At 41.7% G+C, this 18,140-nt stretch overlaps 1 protein-coding gene and 1 long non-coding RNA gene across 5 annotated transcripts in view; both read right to left on the bottom strand.

Annotated features, from left to right (window-relative positions):
- Nucleotides 1–14,179, bottom strand: part of Rgmb (repulsive guidance molecule BMP co-receptor b) — a 28,229-nt gene extending 14,050 nt beyond the window's left edge. The window contains exons 1-5 of one of the 4 annotated variants that reach the window (XM_047555210.1): nucleotides 13,824–14,179; nucleotides 13,359–13,731; nucleotides 12,774–12,849; nucleotides 9,118–9,386; nucleotides 3,081–3,589 (exon numbers count right to left, since the gene is read on the bottom strand). In XM_047555210.1, coding sequence (XP_047411166.1) covers nucleotides 3,081–3,589; nucleotides 9,118–9,386; nucleotides 12,774–12,778 — 783 coding nt within the window. In that variant the 5' untranslated portion in view covers nucleotides 12,779–12,849; nucleotides 13,359–13,731; nucleotides 13,824–14,179. The other 3 variants (XM_047555212.1, XM_047555211.1, XM_047555213.1) reach the window with 3 other exon arrangements.
- Nucleotides 8–3,027, bottom strand: LOC124986663 (uncharacterized). Its single transcript, XR_007109053.1, has 2 exons — nucleotides 2,489–3,027; nucleotides 8–1,863 (listed from the first exon to the last, which is right to left on the bottom strand). It is a non-coding gene; the product is annotated as an uncharacterized LOC124986663 (long non-coding RNA).
- Nucleotides 14,180–18,140: the final 3,961 nt, after the last annotated feature.

The raw sequence follows: 18,140 nt of genomic DNA, 5'->3' as shown, positions 1-18,140 counted from the left end.
AAATGACTTCCTTTTTTTTTTTTTTTTTTTTTTTTTTCATTCTATTGTTTGGTCTTTTTTCCCATCTTGTCTTTTTGTGATGAGAGAAAGGGGGTTATTTACAGGCAGGTAGTGCTCACGAAGTTCACTGGTAGACAGTTTCCTGAAGAAGTCAAGCTTTCAGAATAGAGTAGTTTTAATGACCTCACTGGGCAGAACACCCAGGGTCTAGTGCTCCAAAGCAATGCTGAAGTCAGGGAAATGAATGAGTGTTAAATACAACAATTTCACTGTCACAGCTGGCAAGCCAGGATCCACGATATCATCAGTCAGTTTTTAAACAGTGACACTGGGTATGTGGGTTATTAAAAATGCCTGACCACAAAAGGATGCAGTATCTGCAATGTGTGGTGCCTAGTTACCCAATAACTGGTCCACACATGTGTGCAAGTTCTCAGTATGGGTGGAACTCAAATGAAGAAATCTTTCAAAAGACTTTTTTAGAAGCATTACAGTAGACAACAAGGAAAAAAATCAAATTGTTTGAAATTCATTTTATATTTTTTGCCTTATAATATTTTTATTACCATTTTTTTTTAATGCTTACAGTCTATAAAAGGTTTTATTTTGGCACTTGGTGGGTGAAAAGAAATTGTACTGCCATATTTTAGGCTTTTGCATGGTTTCACTAGCACATGTTGCACCAGCCTTGAGACAGGCCATCATGAGTAACCTCCTGGATAATTATGTGGGCTCTGGAGAGAGTTGCAAAGAGGAGGAGGAGGGGAAAGCCCCCTCCCAAAACCCCAAACTGACAACAACTAGAGGTTGTGAAGCCATAGAGTAATTTGCTGCTAAACAGCATGGTCACCAGATGTGGCAAAATACTTTCAAACAGTGCAATTAAAAAACCACGTACTCTCATCGACCACTTGAATTTATGTCTGAGGACCACTTTTCTTCCCTCCTTTTTGGAATGGGTAAAGCCTCTTATACTTACCAAACAGAGGGAGAAAATGAGACTGCAATTTTTATTTATTTGTTAAAAATCATGATAAATTATCTAACTGAAATGGAGTATCTTATGTGCTTCAGTATACACTGTTCCATTTACATAATATTAATACTTGTAAGGTTACTGGTTATTCCCCAAATATTTTCACCATAATCATAAAATATGTAGAATTTAAAATTAAATAACAAACAGAAGTGACATGTGATTGGATGGAAGGCATGGAAAATAGAACTTTGGGCTTGTGGAAAAAAACAAAACAAAACTACTATTTTCCCATTCACACAGCTCTTACTAATTGCTATAATCTTATCTGAAGGTGATTTTTCCAAGTCCTTGATTATTTGAATAGCTAACTATGACTTCCTCCATTCCTAGTTCCATTCTTGAAATTTCAGTTATGCACCAACTCTGACCATTCCCAATTTAGGTGTCCTGTGATTCGGCAGCAATGATGTAATTACGGCCACAGTCTATCTTGCAACTGCACCAATGTTTATCTTTATAACGAAACTTATAATAAATACATGTTCTGAGATCCACTTAAGAAAAATCATTTACATACATATGAAAATCAGAGAAAGAAGTTTATTTTGAGATGTAGTATTCAGTAAGGGAAAAGGCAAGCTAGAGCTTTTATAGGGAGTTGAAGTATAAATATTTTGGAGATCCCCTTAGATGTCTGGATCAGAGTTAACAGTCCTTTGTTTTATTCTTTTCAGAGAAATGACTTTTAATCTTAGATTTATGACACCCCGGGTGTCTGCAGATATCTTCTGAGGTGTTACAAAATTGCCTCCATAAAATGCCAAGTCAAATAATTAAAATTCATTTTTAAAATATACCACACACTGGAGGCAAGGGAGGGTGTCCTGGAATCAAAAGAACAGTTAGTTGTAAGTATTTCAAGAGCCTGATCCTCACCAATTGTATTTTAATCTAAAGCAATTTATGAGTAGATATAATAAATAAAGGAAATTAAAGCAAGTGGGATGGTCTGAAGCCACATGCATGGGTTTTGTGGTTGGGATGATAGGGAAGGAGGTGGTCTACTTGGGACACTCTTAGTAGAAATAGTTTTTTACTTTCTTTCCTAATGATTAAATTAGCATTGACTGGCAACTGAAAACCCCGTTGATAGCACCTCTACATATTTTTAGGAAGACACTGGTGCCTGGAAGTTGGTGTTGAGGATCTCTAAACAGTGTGAGTGATTTTAAAATAAACATGGACTATAGACAATGGACAGTAAGCAGGGTAAGCTTAATTTAATTTTGCCAGCTTCTCCCTTAGCTTCTGACTTAAACTGTTAACCCAAGGTCTGAGATTACATGGGGATTATATATCACTGTTCTGCAATATCCAATTTGTAACTTCCTTGGTCACCAAAAGGTTAGTAACTAAAACACCATTACGGGTCTATCACTGGGAAGCTTGGTTTATAGCTATTACATTTTACTATAGCTTCCAAATCGCCAATAAAATGTGTTTCCTTACGGGTTGCTTCCTCAGGCTTCAGTTTTCTTTATTCGAAATGCCTACTTCAGTCAGCTGATAAATCTGAACATGGATTTCTTCAAGAAGAATCACACACACATGCACTCAAAAGACATCATGGAAAAAAACACACATTTTTTTCATTAAATAAGCCTGCATTTTCTTCCAGAACTCCATTTCACTGTTTACTTTTTTTTTTTTTTAAGTCCAAATCACTCTTTTTTTTTTTTTAAACTCCATCTGCTATTATTTTTATTTATTTGTTTCTCTGTAGGGCTGAGGATTGAACCAAGTGCCTCCTATGAGCTGTGCAAGCACTCTACCACTGAGTCATAGCTCCAGCCCCTCACTGTTTACTTTTTATTTTTCATATCAATGTCTATTTAAATTTAGACCAACACTATATTCCAGAGCAAGTTTCTTACTAAATCCTTTATGAACTCTGTTAATTATATTCCAAGAAGACATTAAAAAAAAAAAAAAAAAAGATTCCTCCAAACTAAGTCTTTTATACCACATTTTGAAAGTTGTCTGAAGAATCAAACATCTGGAAGTTATGAGCAGAAAGAGGGAAAAAAGAAAGCATACTTGCCTTATTTGTAGCCGTGGCACTGGATCCAGGTACCACGGGCACATTCGTCACTTGAACTGAAAGGTAATTATTATCTATGAGTGGCCAGGCCCCTTCTACTTTGCACGTTTGGAAGTGATCCTTGAAAGTTCTAAGATGAGGATCTCCAAACAAGCCACAAAAAAGGTAATTGAGAGGGTTCTGGTCCCCTCCCCTATGTTCTCTGGCTCCTGCGTGGCTGTGATAGTTACAAGGGTCATGGGTCACTTCAGGGTTGGTAGAGGATGTGGGTCCATCCTTAGAACAATTCCTCTGGCTCATGAGGTCACTGATACCCAACACAGCAGAATGGTATACCAGGTTGCCACGGCAGGCTTTTGAAGTTCGCTGGGTGCAGCCAGCATAGGCACGCAGCGCCTTGCAAAACTCAGAGTCAAAGCCGTCAATGGCAGAGTTCAGGTGCGAAGTCAAGGACACAAAGTCCGTGGTACATTTCTGGATTCGACACTGGGCCGGCTGTTGGCAGTCACCTATGGGAAAGAAGATAAGATGGAATGTGTAAATGCTTCATAACTTCCTGAAGTATGTGAGAAAAAGACATTCTCCTCTGGGAACTGTTTGTTCTATCTAATATACTCCTATTTTAAGAAACCTTCAGAAATAGTAATGTATTGTGCTCCCAGGTCTCTTTCAAATTAACCCTGGGAGAAAAACTGCATACAGTTAGTTAACTTAAAACTTCAATACATGGGCCATTGTGAGTACCATGAGTCTAGTTTAGTGCTCCTGGGTTAAAAGGAAAGGTAATAGTAACTGAAATATTTAATCAGGTTATAGATTTTGATAGATTCTTCTGCTTTAATAAAGTCAAAGACATAAACTTTGTTTGGACTTTGAAAAGTACATGAGTAATTTGCTTTGGAAAGCACTATAAGAGCAGCACCATGTACAAAACCATGATTAAAGCCTCCACACCCAAGGAAGGCACAAAATCCTAAATTATAGTATGATTACTTGAAACACCTTTACCTGATTTTATGTACAAGGTACAGGTTGAAAATACCAAGAAAAAAATCTAGGTACTAAGTTATTCTACCTTCCCTGAGACATTACCAACAAACTGTACATAGTCACTGTTTCTACAAAACTTAAGTGCTCTGTTAAAAAATACAGTGATTCACTTGACCAAGCTATGTATTTACTTCTCCCTTAACATCTCAACACTCTAAAGCAAATTAAATAGAAAAGTACACATTGAAATTATGCAGCATAGATGATCCCAACCATGTTTTTTGCAGAAAGAGATTCAGAGAATAAAGCACAGAATTCCCCCAGAACACATAGACCTTATTTCTTTCCCCTCTTAAACCAACATCCATATAATCTTAATAATTTAAACAAAGCTAAAACGAAGGAATAAAAACCCAAGTATTACTGTCTTTGTATTTTTTCAGTAAAATCATTTTCCAAATTATCTTTTTTATCACTAGCCTCTCAAATAATTTATAAAACCTCTCAAAAACAGAGAGAACCCACCAAAGCTGAGGGCAGTGGCACACATCTGTAATTCCAATAACTCAGGAGAATGAGGCAGGAGGATTGCATGTTTGAGAGAGGTTCAGCAACTTAGGCCCAAAGCAACTTAGAGAGACCCTGTCTCAAAATAAAATAAATAAAAATGAAAAGTGTAAGCTCGGTAGTAAAGTACCCCTATACCATTGGGTGTGTGTGGGGGGGAGAGAGGGGGAGAGAGAGAGAGAGAGAGAGAGAGAGAGAGATATCAGTCTTGTGTGCCAGTCGATTTAATATTCTGTTCCATAAAGTGGGAACAAGAGACTTAATGGAAAAGGGAATTTCTGGTCTTTATCATCAATCTCAAATTATATTAGGAATGAACTGTAACATTTTATGCTACTTAAAAAATTTTATATCTTTAAGCAATAGAGGCTAGCCTCTTCATCTCTTCAAGTTTTAGGCTCCTCATCTGAGAAATGAGGATGTTGTTCTAGATGAACTTTGGTGGAAGGGAGAGTCAACATCAATAGACTATTCTTTTTTTTTTTTTAAATATTTTTTAGTTGTGGATGTACACAATATCTTTATTTATTTATTTATTTTTATGTGGTGCTGAGGATTGAACCCAGTGCCTCACATGTGCAGGGCAAGTGCTCCACCACTGAGTTACAATCCCAGCCCCTGGACTATTCTTAAATATATAATTATTTCATTTCAGCAATGAATTGCCTTTTTTAAATTTTGTTTTTATTTTTATTATTACTTTTTTTTTTTTTTTTGGTACTAGGGATTGAACCCAGGGGCACATGACTACTGAGCTACATCCCCAGACCTTTTTTTATTTTGAGACAGGGCCTTGCTAAGTTGCTGAGACTGACTTTGAACTTGCAATCCTCCTGCGTCAGTCTCCAAGCTGCTGGGATCACAGGGGTACACCACTGTGCCTGACCCCAATTCATTCATTCATTCATTCTTTCTTTCTTTTTTTCTTTTTTTAATTCTGAGACAGGATCTTGCTAAGTTGCTGAGATTACAGGTGTGCATCCTACACCCACAGTAAACTGCTTTTAATTGGAATTAGCCTGTATCTGTTTCTAGCTTTCATTGGGAGAAAGGAATGGGCAGTAACAATCACTAATGATAATTTTGTCAATATTTTTAAATTTCAAAGACCAAAGAAGAAAAGATATTGTAGTCTAGACTTTGTATTCACTTTAATCTGAATAAAAGAGAATATCAAGATTATTTTAATATTGTGGAACTATGTACTTATTACAGCAATCACTAAACCACATTTTTTAAAAAATCACAAAATCACTTTCATATTTTAGGCCTATTTTATGCTTGCTCAGTCCGAAGCTAACACAAGCACCTCCAATATTGATATAATTCCTCTCTCCAAAACAGATCAAGTCAATTTCAGCTATTTGTACTAAAAAACAAAACTTCCCAAAAGACTTAAAGCCATTTTACAGAAAGGAAAACCAAGGCAAAGGACTATTAAAGGCCTTGCTCTGGATCCATCACAAGCCAGGATGTGATTAACTTTCTTTGAATCTCCTTTTCCTTCCAACAAATGTCATGCCTCTCTTAAGATTTCTAACTCTGAACAACAGTAGTAAATGATATCTGAAAAAAAGACTGAAGTAACTGTTATATTTTCTTTTAAAATCAGATTCACAGCAAGTAGAAACGAAATAAAAACAGGACCATGATCACTCAGTAATGAACAGTTCTTATACTACAAATAAACAACAGCACAAAAAATTTCCGCTAAACTTGCAGGGCCTATTTGTTCTTTTTATGGACTATAAAATCTATCTGAGCATACATTTACTTATAATTATTTAAAATAGTCATAAAATATCAGAAGTAAGAATGGTCTGGAAATGCAGATGCAACTGTTGAGAAGGGAAAAGAAGCAGACTTTAGATTCCCAATTCCCTTTACCTTCTTTCCTTCCTCCCTAACCCTCACTCTCAAACTTTCCATTTTTCATAGCTGTAGGAGCTGACTGCTATGAGAAATCACACTTGAAATGGAACTGCTTCAAAGAAGGTTTCTAACAGCCTTTTGTTATAAAGATTATTGGACGGAGAAGGGCTACCTAGAGAGAAAAGTGCTTTTGGGTCAGCATTTTCAGCCTCATCTCAGGCTTCTGTATAATGACTAATTTGTAGCATACACCCAGAAATATCCAGGCTTCATGAATTTATAATGACAATGCACACTCTGCCTGTTACAGGCGGTAAAGTAAGCCTCCTGTCAAAATGCCAAGACAATGCAGAGTAGAAACAATCTCAAGGATGTTGCCAAGAAGGCCATGAAGTGTATGAGTAAGCAAGTAACTTCCATATTGGATCTCCATTTAGGAACTGCAGAGGTTTGCTAAAAATAAAATTAAATATATATATGTATATTTGTGTATATGTAAGTAAACAAATGAAAGTTATTTCATTTGTTAGGGCAGAATTCTAAATCTGCAGTTACAGATTTCTCTATTTTGGGGTCAAATCATCTACAATCAGTGTGACAGTATTTTCCTGCCAGTTACTGAAAGTGCTAAAGAATTTGTGGGTCTAGTGCTTTCATGTCATCACTTTTTAATGAATCAGACACAAAGGCCTCACAATTCAATGCAGTTTCTTTAACGCCAGGACTGCATGTGCGAATCTGAAGCACAATCGCCAGTTTAAAATAAAAGAAAGGAGATATGCTGAAGCTGAATTGAGTGAACCATATGGGGTGCTGAGCAAATGATATGGATCCAGACATAAAACATATGGTAGTCCATCTGCAAAGAGCACTGCTAGGCTTCCTACTATGGGAAACAACCCCTGCATTTCAATAGCACTGCTCTTCAAAGAGATCTCTCAAAAGCAGCCCTCTTTTCTATAGCCAGATTAATTGCTCCATTCCAACAAATTGTCCATAGAATTTAAGCCCCATAGCACTTGGAGTTGAATCTAATGGTGACTTTAGTGAGGACAAACTGAGACTCCAAGAGGAGTTTCATGTTCTAAATTCTTGAATTTCCTAAACCTTTAAACCAATTTCATATGCCTTTCATAGGCCAGCAAACAAATCTTTAAGAACCACATTGCAATCCTGTGGAGGACCCTATGGCAGCTATTGGAAACAATATTCAAGCAGCCACACAGGTTGGTGGGGGAGGGATTCACACTCCAACCAGCTAGCACTTCAATTTCCATCTAGGGAAAGTATACTTTTGGCACTACTGGCACACTCCCCACCCCCCCAAATGCACTTACTTCCAAATGTAACTTATGGCACATTAAAAATTTTTCCACGAAATCGCAATGCAAATTAACATTATTTTCTAAGGTGCTAAAGCTACTAATTAAAACACTTAATCATTCTAAAATTCTATATTCCACTCTTATTAAGACTTCAGTTTCCCCACGTTGACAGTATTAAAATGCAGTTATTACACCACAATGCAAAGTTAGGCAAACTAAATTAAATCGTCTCCTTAAATTCCACACTGTTTTCCATTACTTAAAAAGACCTCCCAGATTTTTAGCACCGCTGATTATGACTTAATATGTAAAAATTTCTCGCACAGTTGGGTGGCATTAAGGTTCATGATTCTTCAATCAGCGCGTTGTCACTGCTGTTAACATAAACACAGGACCAAAAGTCCTAGGAGGAAAATAAACTTATATAATGCTCTTGTTCTCAAACTAAAATCGAACTTTTAAAATTTGACATTAAAATAAAAATTCTTTGTCAATTCTTAAAAAGAAGTGTACTTATTTGTAAACAGCGTCCTAGATTTCAATGCCACTCTTTTCAAAGAAAAATGGGCATCACACGTTAACAGGTTCACGTGCAGGCTCACTTCCCTAAGAACTCATCCCTTAATGCAGCCTCGGCCCGGCAAGCGCCGACCTCCAGAAGGCAGCATGCTATCTGTCAACCTCTCACGGAACTGGAAAACACGCGGCTAGCCACTAAGCACGAGTTTTGCAAGAGAGGCAGAACGTTGAATTAAAAGCAGCTTTGCCCAAACCGAAAGAAATCCCGGTTCAAATAACTGTTTCTTCAAGATTAACCCCCAGCTTTTCAAACTCTGGTGAAAATCTTTCCATCTGGTGGGCTTCCTTCGCCTCGCCGCCACCCCCAACTCCAGAGAAGCAGTACAAGGCTCCTTGTCTCCACTTCGAGGCGGCGGCGGAAACCTGATCCGAGCCTGACTTTCAGTAAACACCAATGCAGAGAGCAATAAAGCATCCGGAACATTTGTCTCGGGCGCACAGTCCCCGCCCGCTAAATCTTTGATAAGCTGTTCTAGGACGGGAGATTTATCAATGGTCCGAGACGAAAGCAGGGAGGGCAACAGGGAGAGGGCTTTCTCCGCGCCTGGGCGCGCCGCGAGCCGGGCCAAGGTGCGTGTCCCGGGCTCGAGAGGCCTTTCCCGGCGCTCCACGCCGCCCTTCCGCCCGGAGAGCGCCTTCGGGACTCAGGCTGTCGGAGAACAAAGCCCTTGGCCGGGCCTGGCTCCCCCCCACGCGCGTCGTACCTGCGTGGAGCAGCCCGAGGCTGAGCAGCAGCAGTAGCAACAGCGCCAGCGGCGGCGGGCAGAGCCGGGGGCGGCGGCGCTGCTCAGCCCCGGCGGCAGCGGCGGAGGCGGGGGCGGCGGCGGCGCAGGAAGGTGCTGGTCTCAAGCCCATGCCCGTCCATGCAGGTCTCGTGGGCTCCGGCGAGGGCGGCGGCGCGGGCGCCGTGGCGGGTCCGGGCCCGTGGCTGCGGCATGGGCCGGGGGACACGCCTCGCTTCCTCTTCTTCCTCCTTCAGGCCAGCGTAGAAGATGGGCCGCCGCCACCGCCGCAGCGAGCGGTGCGCCGCGGGCGGAGCAAGTCGGCGGCGGCGGCAACCGGGAGCAGAAGCATCACGGCGGTCGGAGGCGGCAGGCGAAGAGAGAGGGGCGGGAGAGAAGATACAAAGACCGTGAGCGAGTGCCGAGACCAGCCTCAGGAGCGCGAGCGCCCGGCCCCGGCCAGCGTGGGCTCAGCGGGCGTGGACCTGCAGGAGGAGCACCAGCCCTTGCGAGCAGCAGCGGGCGGCCCGGATATCTGCACGGTGGCCGGAGCGGTCAATCAATCTCAGCTCCGCACTGCCGCCCCGCCCCACTCTGCACCAGCCAATCCGCGCTGCCCCATCCGCCGGCAGCACCCCTTTCTTTCCTTCCCATTGGCTGCGAGCGAGCGTCTGCCCGACCCAGCCCGCCACTCTTAGGACTCAAAGCGCCCGCCCCCGTGCTGCCTCCCGCCTCCAGCCTGCTGGGTGTAATTCGAGTTCCGCGTCCACAGGCTGCGGTTTGGTTTTCGGCTCCCTGGCCAGCCTCCCTCCGGTTGCGTTCTGCTTTCTCTTCTCTACTCCCTTCATCTATTTACTGTTCCCTTGTTCCCACCAGAACTGCTGAGGACAACTCTCACTCTCACTGACCTTACAAAGAGACAGCCCTTAACCTCTCTTTGAATTAATGTGATCGGGTTCAGCTTCCTCCAAGTTTTCGTTGGTTTATTTTTAATCCCTCCCCACCCGCTTCGTCTGTGTCCTACCCCAGTCAGTTCCAGTTTCAGATCTTTGGCGGAAGCCGGTTCTTTAACAATGTGCTGTGCAGCAGGTCCCCTCTCAATCACACCTGCAGAACCTTTCTTAAGCTTGTTGCGGACACTTGGTAAATCAAGCACCGAACCACGTTAGAAATCTCTGCAGTCTGAAGAAGATCAGATAGGCCAGGAAGGTACCGGTGAACTCCCGGTGGAATTAGAAGGCAGTTGCGTGAAAAGCTTAGATGTTCTGGTTTCTTTGACATTTCCCTGCCTCGAAGCGGCAAGGAGAGTGGATGAACTTCAACGTGTTCAGTTACAGTGTAATTCGATTAATGAGAATAGTGCATTTTTATGCAGCACAATTATACCACGATTTATTGTTGCTCAGTGGCTTTTTCACACATAGCCAGTCTATTAGATTAATTCAATGACAGGTCAGTTTCTACTTTTTAGATTGGATGGGTCCAAAAATGAAGGAAAAAAGAAAACAAGTGGTCTGCAAGGAAAACGGCTACCAAGTGGAGACAGGAAAGCAGTTGTGAGATTGATGATAGGCTCCAATTTGTTATCAGTAGGTGTGAAGTGCTATCTACTCTCAAGAATGGTCTCAAGGTTGGAGGCCACTTCATGTTTCTCTGACCTCTGACTCTCCCCAAACCACTTAGGGTTGCCATTTTAAATCCTTACTGTACATCGAAATTGCAGTTTGCAACTCTACCCGCTACGTTACTCAGAATCTCTAATTAGGAATTTCTATCAACCACAGACATGCTAATATTCTACATGTTACAATGTGCTAATCAATGGACCAGGATAATTGGGGGGCAAACCGTAGATCTCACCAGCTTACTCATTAGACACATCGTGAATTGCTCAAACCACTAGGTTCCTAATGAAGGATACCTATCTTTTTACTGTAACTTTTCATTACTTATTACATACTATGATGACTCAAGTGGTAAACACACCTTTCACTACCCACGTTATAATCCAAACCTTGTGTCTATCTTTAATATTTTAATGATAGCTTCAGAGCTGCCTGGAGAGATGACTTTTAGTAGGAAGTGGGGTTTCTGGCATTTTTAGGTAATACCATGGACAAAATACTACTAGAGCAAAAATTTAGTTTCTTGCAATTACTACATATAATCCATTAAATACAGTTCATAAAACTCTAGAAATACCTTTTTAAAAGTTATCATATGTGGCACTTTGTTTTTGAAAGTGTTTCACTAACAAAGACATAATAAAATGTAGGTTCACCCCTTAACCCAAGATTTAATAATGTCCCCATGAATAAAATCCCACTTTACTTATATGTCAAAAATATATAAGCAGCTCTGCTAATTCCAGTACTGGGGAGGTTGAGGCAGGAGGGTCTCAGGATGGAGGTCAGCCTCAGCAATATAGCAAGACCCTCAGCAACTTACTGAGAATCTGTCTCAAAATTAAACTAAATAATAATTTTGTTTTAAAAAAAAGGACTGGAGATGTAACCCAGTGGTAAAGCACCCCTGGGTTAAATCAATATAAAAAATTATAACCAAAAGTTAAGTATTAATAAATTCAATTTGATTTGGGTCTTGGTTGTTTCTGCTGGTTACTATGTTTTTGTTTGTTAGTTTGTTTTTCCTTCCCCTGCCCCATCCTGTTACGCGGTGATCTAGATTTTCTTATCAATAGAGGGCGTCCTGGAGTCACTGCAAATCCTGATATCCCGAGACAGAATTGTTCTTCAGAGGAAAAACTTCATCTCCTCTAAGGTGCTTTATTGTTCCTCTGCTGTAAAATTTGACAAGCTCAAGATTTATAAGCCTAACAATTCACTTTTTATTGCTGCATAAGTGTTCAGCCGCTAGAGGAAAATGCTAATTTTCACAATTAAACCACAAGGTGGTTCCTATTTTCAAGACATTAGGTTAGTTGACACTCTAGCGGGTAAATTTGGGCTGTTAGCAGTATCTGGAATAGGTTTGGAAATCGAGAGTGTGCTGAAATGGTCGTTTATAGTGCAGCTACTCAAGCTCGTGTGCTTCAAGCTAAGGATTTTGTACTCTACAATGAAAAATCTGGGAAGGGACCTGGATCACAAACGTTAAATTGATGACTTGAAATAGTTTTACATTTTAATTAGAAAAAAATTATGAGGTGATTGACAATTTGTACATTTGACAAATCCACACTATTTCTTGCCACTTATATACTTTCTCCATTCCTCATTGTTTTCAGGAAGGAAAGATGAGACCAGAACATACTTTCAGTGGACCCAGCAAAGCATACCATGCATGAACGTGCAAATGGATAGAATTAAATCACATGAGAGAAACATTAACGGACTAAACAAGATGCGGTTTCATTTCCTGAACTTATAAGTGACGTCTTAACTAAAGTTCCCCAGTTACTATATCACCATTCCAGAAATCTAACAGGAGTATCTCGGTATTCTTAATAGATTGCCTAGGGCACAGGAACCAGGAATCAAACCCAGAGTTGCGATGTGTGCAACTCATTCTAGCGTTAGGGCTCCCCGGCTGCCTCCCGTTCACTGTGTGCGAAAAGCAGTCGCTGAAATAGCCGAGTCCAAGAGCCCAGCGGCAAGCAGCTCGTGGTTTGTACTTACATCATTCTTAACCCTTCCGCTCCTGGGGAGGGCTCGGCGGGATCAGGGGGTCCCGGAGCTCCGGAACACGCAGGACCTGAGTGTGAGAGAAGGGTCCCAGAGCTCGACGTGAGCGCTGAGACCCCAGAGGTAGAGAGTCCCGGGTGTGCAAGGGGTTCATCACCCCCGTGTACACAACCGGCCCCCTGCGATCCCTGTGGGCTCCGCCGCGGCTCGCACGGCTCAAAGCGGCAGGTGCAAAAAGCATTTGGAAGCCGCTTGCCAGCGCGCAGAGGTAATGCGCTTCCTGTCCATTTATCTCAGGAAACCAGCTCAGCCTTCCCTTCGAAACAAAATTAACCTCTCATTAGCCAGCCACGCACTCCCAAGAAAGCCTTAAAAGCTTTACCAGCTCACTAATGTATTTAGTCTTTTCTTCCAGGCAAACGCAGCCGCAGCCATGACTAACATCAGCCTCGGGGGTTCCTCTGGGCTGCCCCAGGAGCCTACAGACTACTTCTGTTTAGCCTAAAGTCTGCAAAACTCGGGTCAACCCGGGATCCCAGTTTGTAGTTAACAGGCAGACCCGACACCCCCTGAACGTACTTTACGCTAGAAACCACCAGAGCAAGTTCTCACTAATTTTATGGGCGCCCTTCGTATCAAACCCTTAGTTTCACTGTCCCAATGGTAACGTAAAGGGCACTTGGGAAGAACTTCAATAACCAGTTGTCTTCGGGTGGTGGGCGCTGACTGCCTGTTGGAGCGCCAGTCCTGTCCGCAGTGGGTGCGGGAAACGTTGACGGAGGGCATACGGGCCGAGTAAACTAGGGTCTAGCCTGTTCCAGGCGTGGAGAATCAAATGTGGTCCTAGGTCTGCAAGTGTCGAAAAGCGGCCTTCGGGAGCGCAGGGTTTTCTCACCGTGGCCCCCCGCCGCCCTGGGGCTGGCAGATTTATACCACACAGGTGGATGGAGACCTAAACAAAACAGTCCCGGTCGGTCGCTGCCTGCCGCTCGCCCCCCACGTCCCCCTGGCCCACCGCAAACTTCAACAAAATAAACAACTCACCACAGGCATTCCCTTGTCTGCAGCGCGACGCTTGCCAGCTGGGAAAATAAGCCGCAAGCCACGCGGCTGAGGCGCAGAAGGAAGGCTGTGCGGCGCCCGCCCCTCTCCCCCAGGTGGTGGTGGGGGCACCAGTACTGCGCGGCAGGAGGGAGGCCCCGCCCCAGGGCCGGCTCTTCCAGCTTCCCGACTCGACAGCTAGGGGTTGCGCCCTTCCAGCCAGTGTGATCTCTCTGCCACCTAGGGGAGAAGGCTGGGAGCCAAATCCCTCCCCCGGCCCCAACTTCCTCGAAATTGCTTTCTTCCCAGTCTCGCCTCAAAGACAGCCTGACAGAGCCCCCAGCTCCCGGCAACCTCTCTAGCGCCACTCCGCCCCCTGCTGGAGCTACCCTGATTGTTCTAGTGCGATTGGGGGGTGGGAGTGTCGGGACAACCCAGACACCTTCCTATAGGTCCCACCTCAGCTCTCGCCTCTCCCCTCTCCCCTCGCCGGGGTTTGCACAAAGACGCCTTTCACGCCGCCAGCGCCACCCTCAGCGCCGCCCTCCTTGCCCGCCGCACTGCCTTGCGCACCCGCGGCACCAACCCATTCCGCGTGGGTAATTGTGTCAGTCGTCTCAGCAGCAGGGCAGTAGCCGATGCGTGAGAGTTGTTCCCACTCGGGGCCTCCTCCCCGGCTACTGATAAGGACCTCCTGCCCACCGCCTCCCTGCGCTTTCTCTAGTTCTTCGGCGCCACAGAAAGCACCCCTTCCTCCTCACAAACGATCCTTGAGTGTCTCCCTAGTGTGTGTAAATGTGGGGGGTAGTTGGGTGGCAGGAATGGTTCTCTAGACTTTTGTCAAAATAAGGAACCAGGCGGTCTGTCCTGTTCACCTGAGGAGACAATGCGACTTGAGCTTACAGTTAAAGAAAAACCCAGGATAAAGAAGTGAAAATAAGGAGGGAAGAAAGGTCAGAAAGAACCCCTTAAGAACAAGGTGAAGAAGTATGTTATGAAGAATAAGCCCATGAAATGTTTGAAGGACTATAGCCGCTTTGATCAGCGCCGAAGGTGTGGAGGGCGAGAAGAAAGTGATTTACTTTCCTCCATAGGCTGATCTTTGAAAGTTGAAAATAAGATATTCAGCGACAGCTATTCAGTTCGTTCAATATCTAAAACTAGCGTGCTGCTTGTCTCAGGCAAGGCAAAGGTTCCAGCATCTTGACTCAGATGCTTAACTGACCCTCTCCAGCCTTTCTTCGCCGTCTCTCCTCACCTAACCCCTCCTCAAAGTTTCTCCATTAAACGCTAGGGGCAGCATAGGGCAGTGTAAAGAGGGAGGGAGTGGGAATACAATAAGAAGGGTCTAGTCCTTATTTTGGGGGTCTGGGTCTTAGGTGACTGATTCCACGTCTTTGAACCTTGAGGTCACAGAATGTAAAGGGGCAATGGGGCAATTCTATGAGAGCAAACTCGTCTTCCTACCTTCTACAGGTTCACTTTTGCGTTTTCCTATCTTGCTTTATATCCTCCAGTGTCAATCAAACTGAAAAACAAAAACTGAATATGTTTCAAGGTAAATGTAAGACATATTATGTATTGAAATATGCTTTTTTGTTTTGGCTACTGAGAATTAAAAAAAAAAAATCAGCTCCTGGTCCACAGAAACAAGGAATTTTAATGTCCCCACTTGCTTTGCCTTTGAAAAGCCACTCTAACAATCAGCCAAACAGAGCTTTGATTTAGAAACTAAAGGCTAGTCTCCTGTGTTTTTTCTTTCCCTTCTACCAACACAAAGACAAGCTGCAGCATAAAATAATGATGAAAAAGAGTTCAAAGCAAGCCCAGAAAGCCAGACCAGAGAATGTTTTCTAATGCAGTCCCAGTCCTTCGCCATTCCCCTAAACTTTGGAGAGTACATGAATAACAGGCACAGGTTGTCAGAATCCCTTTTCCGCCCATCCATTTCCTATACATATTGGTCACCTGAACCTGGATGCTAACTTGTCATCATTATCTAAATGCATTCATAAAATCACACTTGTAATTTTTCCTTAGTCTCATAATAGCTTTCAGGATTTTCAATTCATTATCCACTTTGGAATCTTGAGTCTTTGTTCTCTGGTCAACCATGACTTGTTTTTTGTAAAATCTTCTCTAAAACCAAGGCAAAAAGGGTGAAATTTCAGAATGAAGTACTATTTTTTAAGCTACAAATCTCTTGCTCCTTTAATTTCAACAACAGAATTTCAGAATTGCTTAACTTTCTCTAGCAATGCACACTTGCAAGGTTATTCATTAAATATAATTGTTTTTAATTGTAGAATTTTATGAGGTAGAGTGATAATTTGAAACACATACACAGTATTAGGGTATCAAATCAGGGTAACCAATGTGTCCATCTCCTTAAACATTTTTAAAAAATTTTGACTAATGCTAATAATTGTACATTCTTATGGGGTACAGTGTAATATTTTAATACATGTAAGTGGTAAGTACTGAACAAGTCAGGGTAGTTAACATTTCGTTTCCTTTTCATTACTTTGTATTTCAGTACATTTTCGGTGGGGAAAAAGTTTCTTTTTTAAAGTAATAGTGGTTAAAAATATTGGAGCTTGTTAAGTTCTTTTTCTTTTATTTAAAATATTTTAAAACAGCAAATAAAATTGTGTATATTTATAGTGATATGATACTTTGAAATATTCATAGATTTAAATATGCAAAGATTTAGAATAGCTAAATTGGGCTATTAATTTACAGATGCATTACCTGATACACTTATCATTTTTTTTCTGGTGAGAATACCTAACATCTACTTTCTTAATTTTTTTCAAGGATATAAAAAACATTGTTATTAACTATAGTCACTGTGTTGTGCCATAGTCCATTGTTTTCATCAGTGTCAATCTCAACATTCCCTCTGCCCTATTCAAATACACTGTAACATTCATATGTCTAAATAGACCTTGGATGTCCTATTAGTCAAAGGACATGGCTTTTTTTTTTTTTTTTTCCCTCCCCAGTTCTTTATTTTGCTCAGTGCTGTACAAAACCCCCTCCACAATCTTTTTTGATCTTTCCTTTGTTCTCACACCAACACAAATAAACCAAATGTCACTTGTTAGTTTAAAAATGTACATGATTTTTCTACAGACTGTAAAGAAACTTTCTGCTGATACAGTGTATATGCACTGCTTTTTGAATGTCCACATAAGGATGATAGCACTTGAGCTTTGAACAAATTCAGATAATGTACACATCAGGCTCTCCAGTTGGATTACTTACTTTTCATGTTTCTGAGTTTTTTCTTCTGCAAATTGTGGGGGTCATCTCAATTTTCAAGAAACATACAGAGGACCAGTTGTGGTGATGCACACCTGTAATCCCAGTGGTTTGGAAGGTTGAGGCAGGAGGATCTCAAGTTCAAAGCCAGCCTCAGCAACTTAGGGAGGACCTAAGCATCTTAGAGAAACCCTGTCTCAAAATAAAATAAATAAAAACAAAGGGCTGGGGATGTTACTCAGTAGTTAAGCACCCCTGTGTTTGAACCCTGGTACCAAAAACAAACAAACAAAAACAAACAGAAAACCCAAAAGAAACATGGATCCCTTTTCTAGTCTTTTTGTTTTGCTTTTCTTGCATGTTTTGATAAAATTCTTCTCTAAACCAGTTTCAGATTGATGCCCAACTCAATAATTTATTTACTCACAGTGATTAAGAATTATTATTGCTAATCAGTTATACTATTCTAAATTTTAACAGTTCTAATTATATGGTTGATAAGGAATAGAATATATATATTATAGTTGATAAGGAATAGAATGCCTGGCTTTGGAGACAGAGGCAAGAGGACAATCAGTTCAAAGCCAGCCTCAGCAACTTAGTGAGGCCCTAAGCAACTTAGCAAGACCCTGTCTCTAAATAAGATATAAAAAAGAACTGGGGATGTGGCTCAGTGGTTAAGTGCCCCTGGGTTCAATTCCTGGTACCAAACAAACAAACAAAAACAAAATAGTAGAATAAAATGACACTTTAAATGTGATTTAATAAGTATATTTTATTTCATTAAATCTTATTTAAGTTTATCAAATTCTTTTTTGCTTTATGGGATTAATGTTTACATTGAGTGAAAAGATAAAGGATATAAGACTTCTGCTTTTAAAAGGTGAAAATATGGTTTACTTTTCTCCCCCTCTACAAGGACAGATGGCTGTCTTGAACCATCACCTTCTGTGGTTAAGGCAAGGAATTCTGCTATTCTGAATGTTAAAAATGAAATCTCTGGACAAGTCAGTCAATGAACAAAGAAAATTAAGAGTAATTGGGAGTATAACTCAA

The sequence above is a fragment of the Sciurus carolinensis genome, chromosome 6, assembly GCF_902686445.1.
Source record: "Sciurus carolinensis chromosome 6, mSciCar1.2, whole genome shotgun sequence".
Taxonomy (NCBI): domain Eukaryota; kingdom Metazoa; phylum Chordata; class Mammalia; order Rodentia; family Sciuridae; genus Sciurus; species Sciurus carolinensis.
The sequence above is the reverse complement of the archived record's forward strand: the minus strand, read 5'-3'. Positions and strand labels throughout refer to the sequence as shown.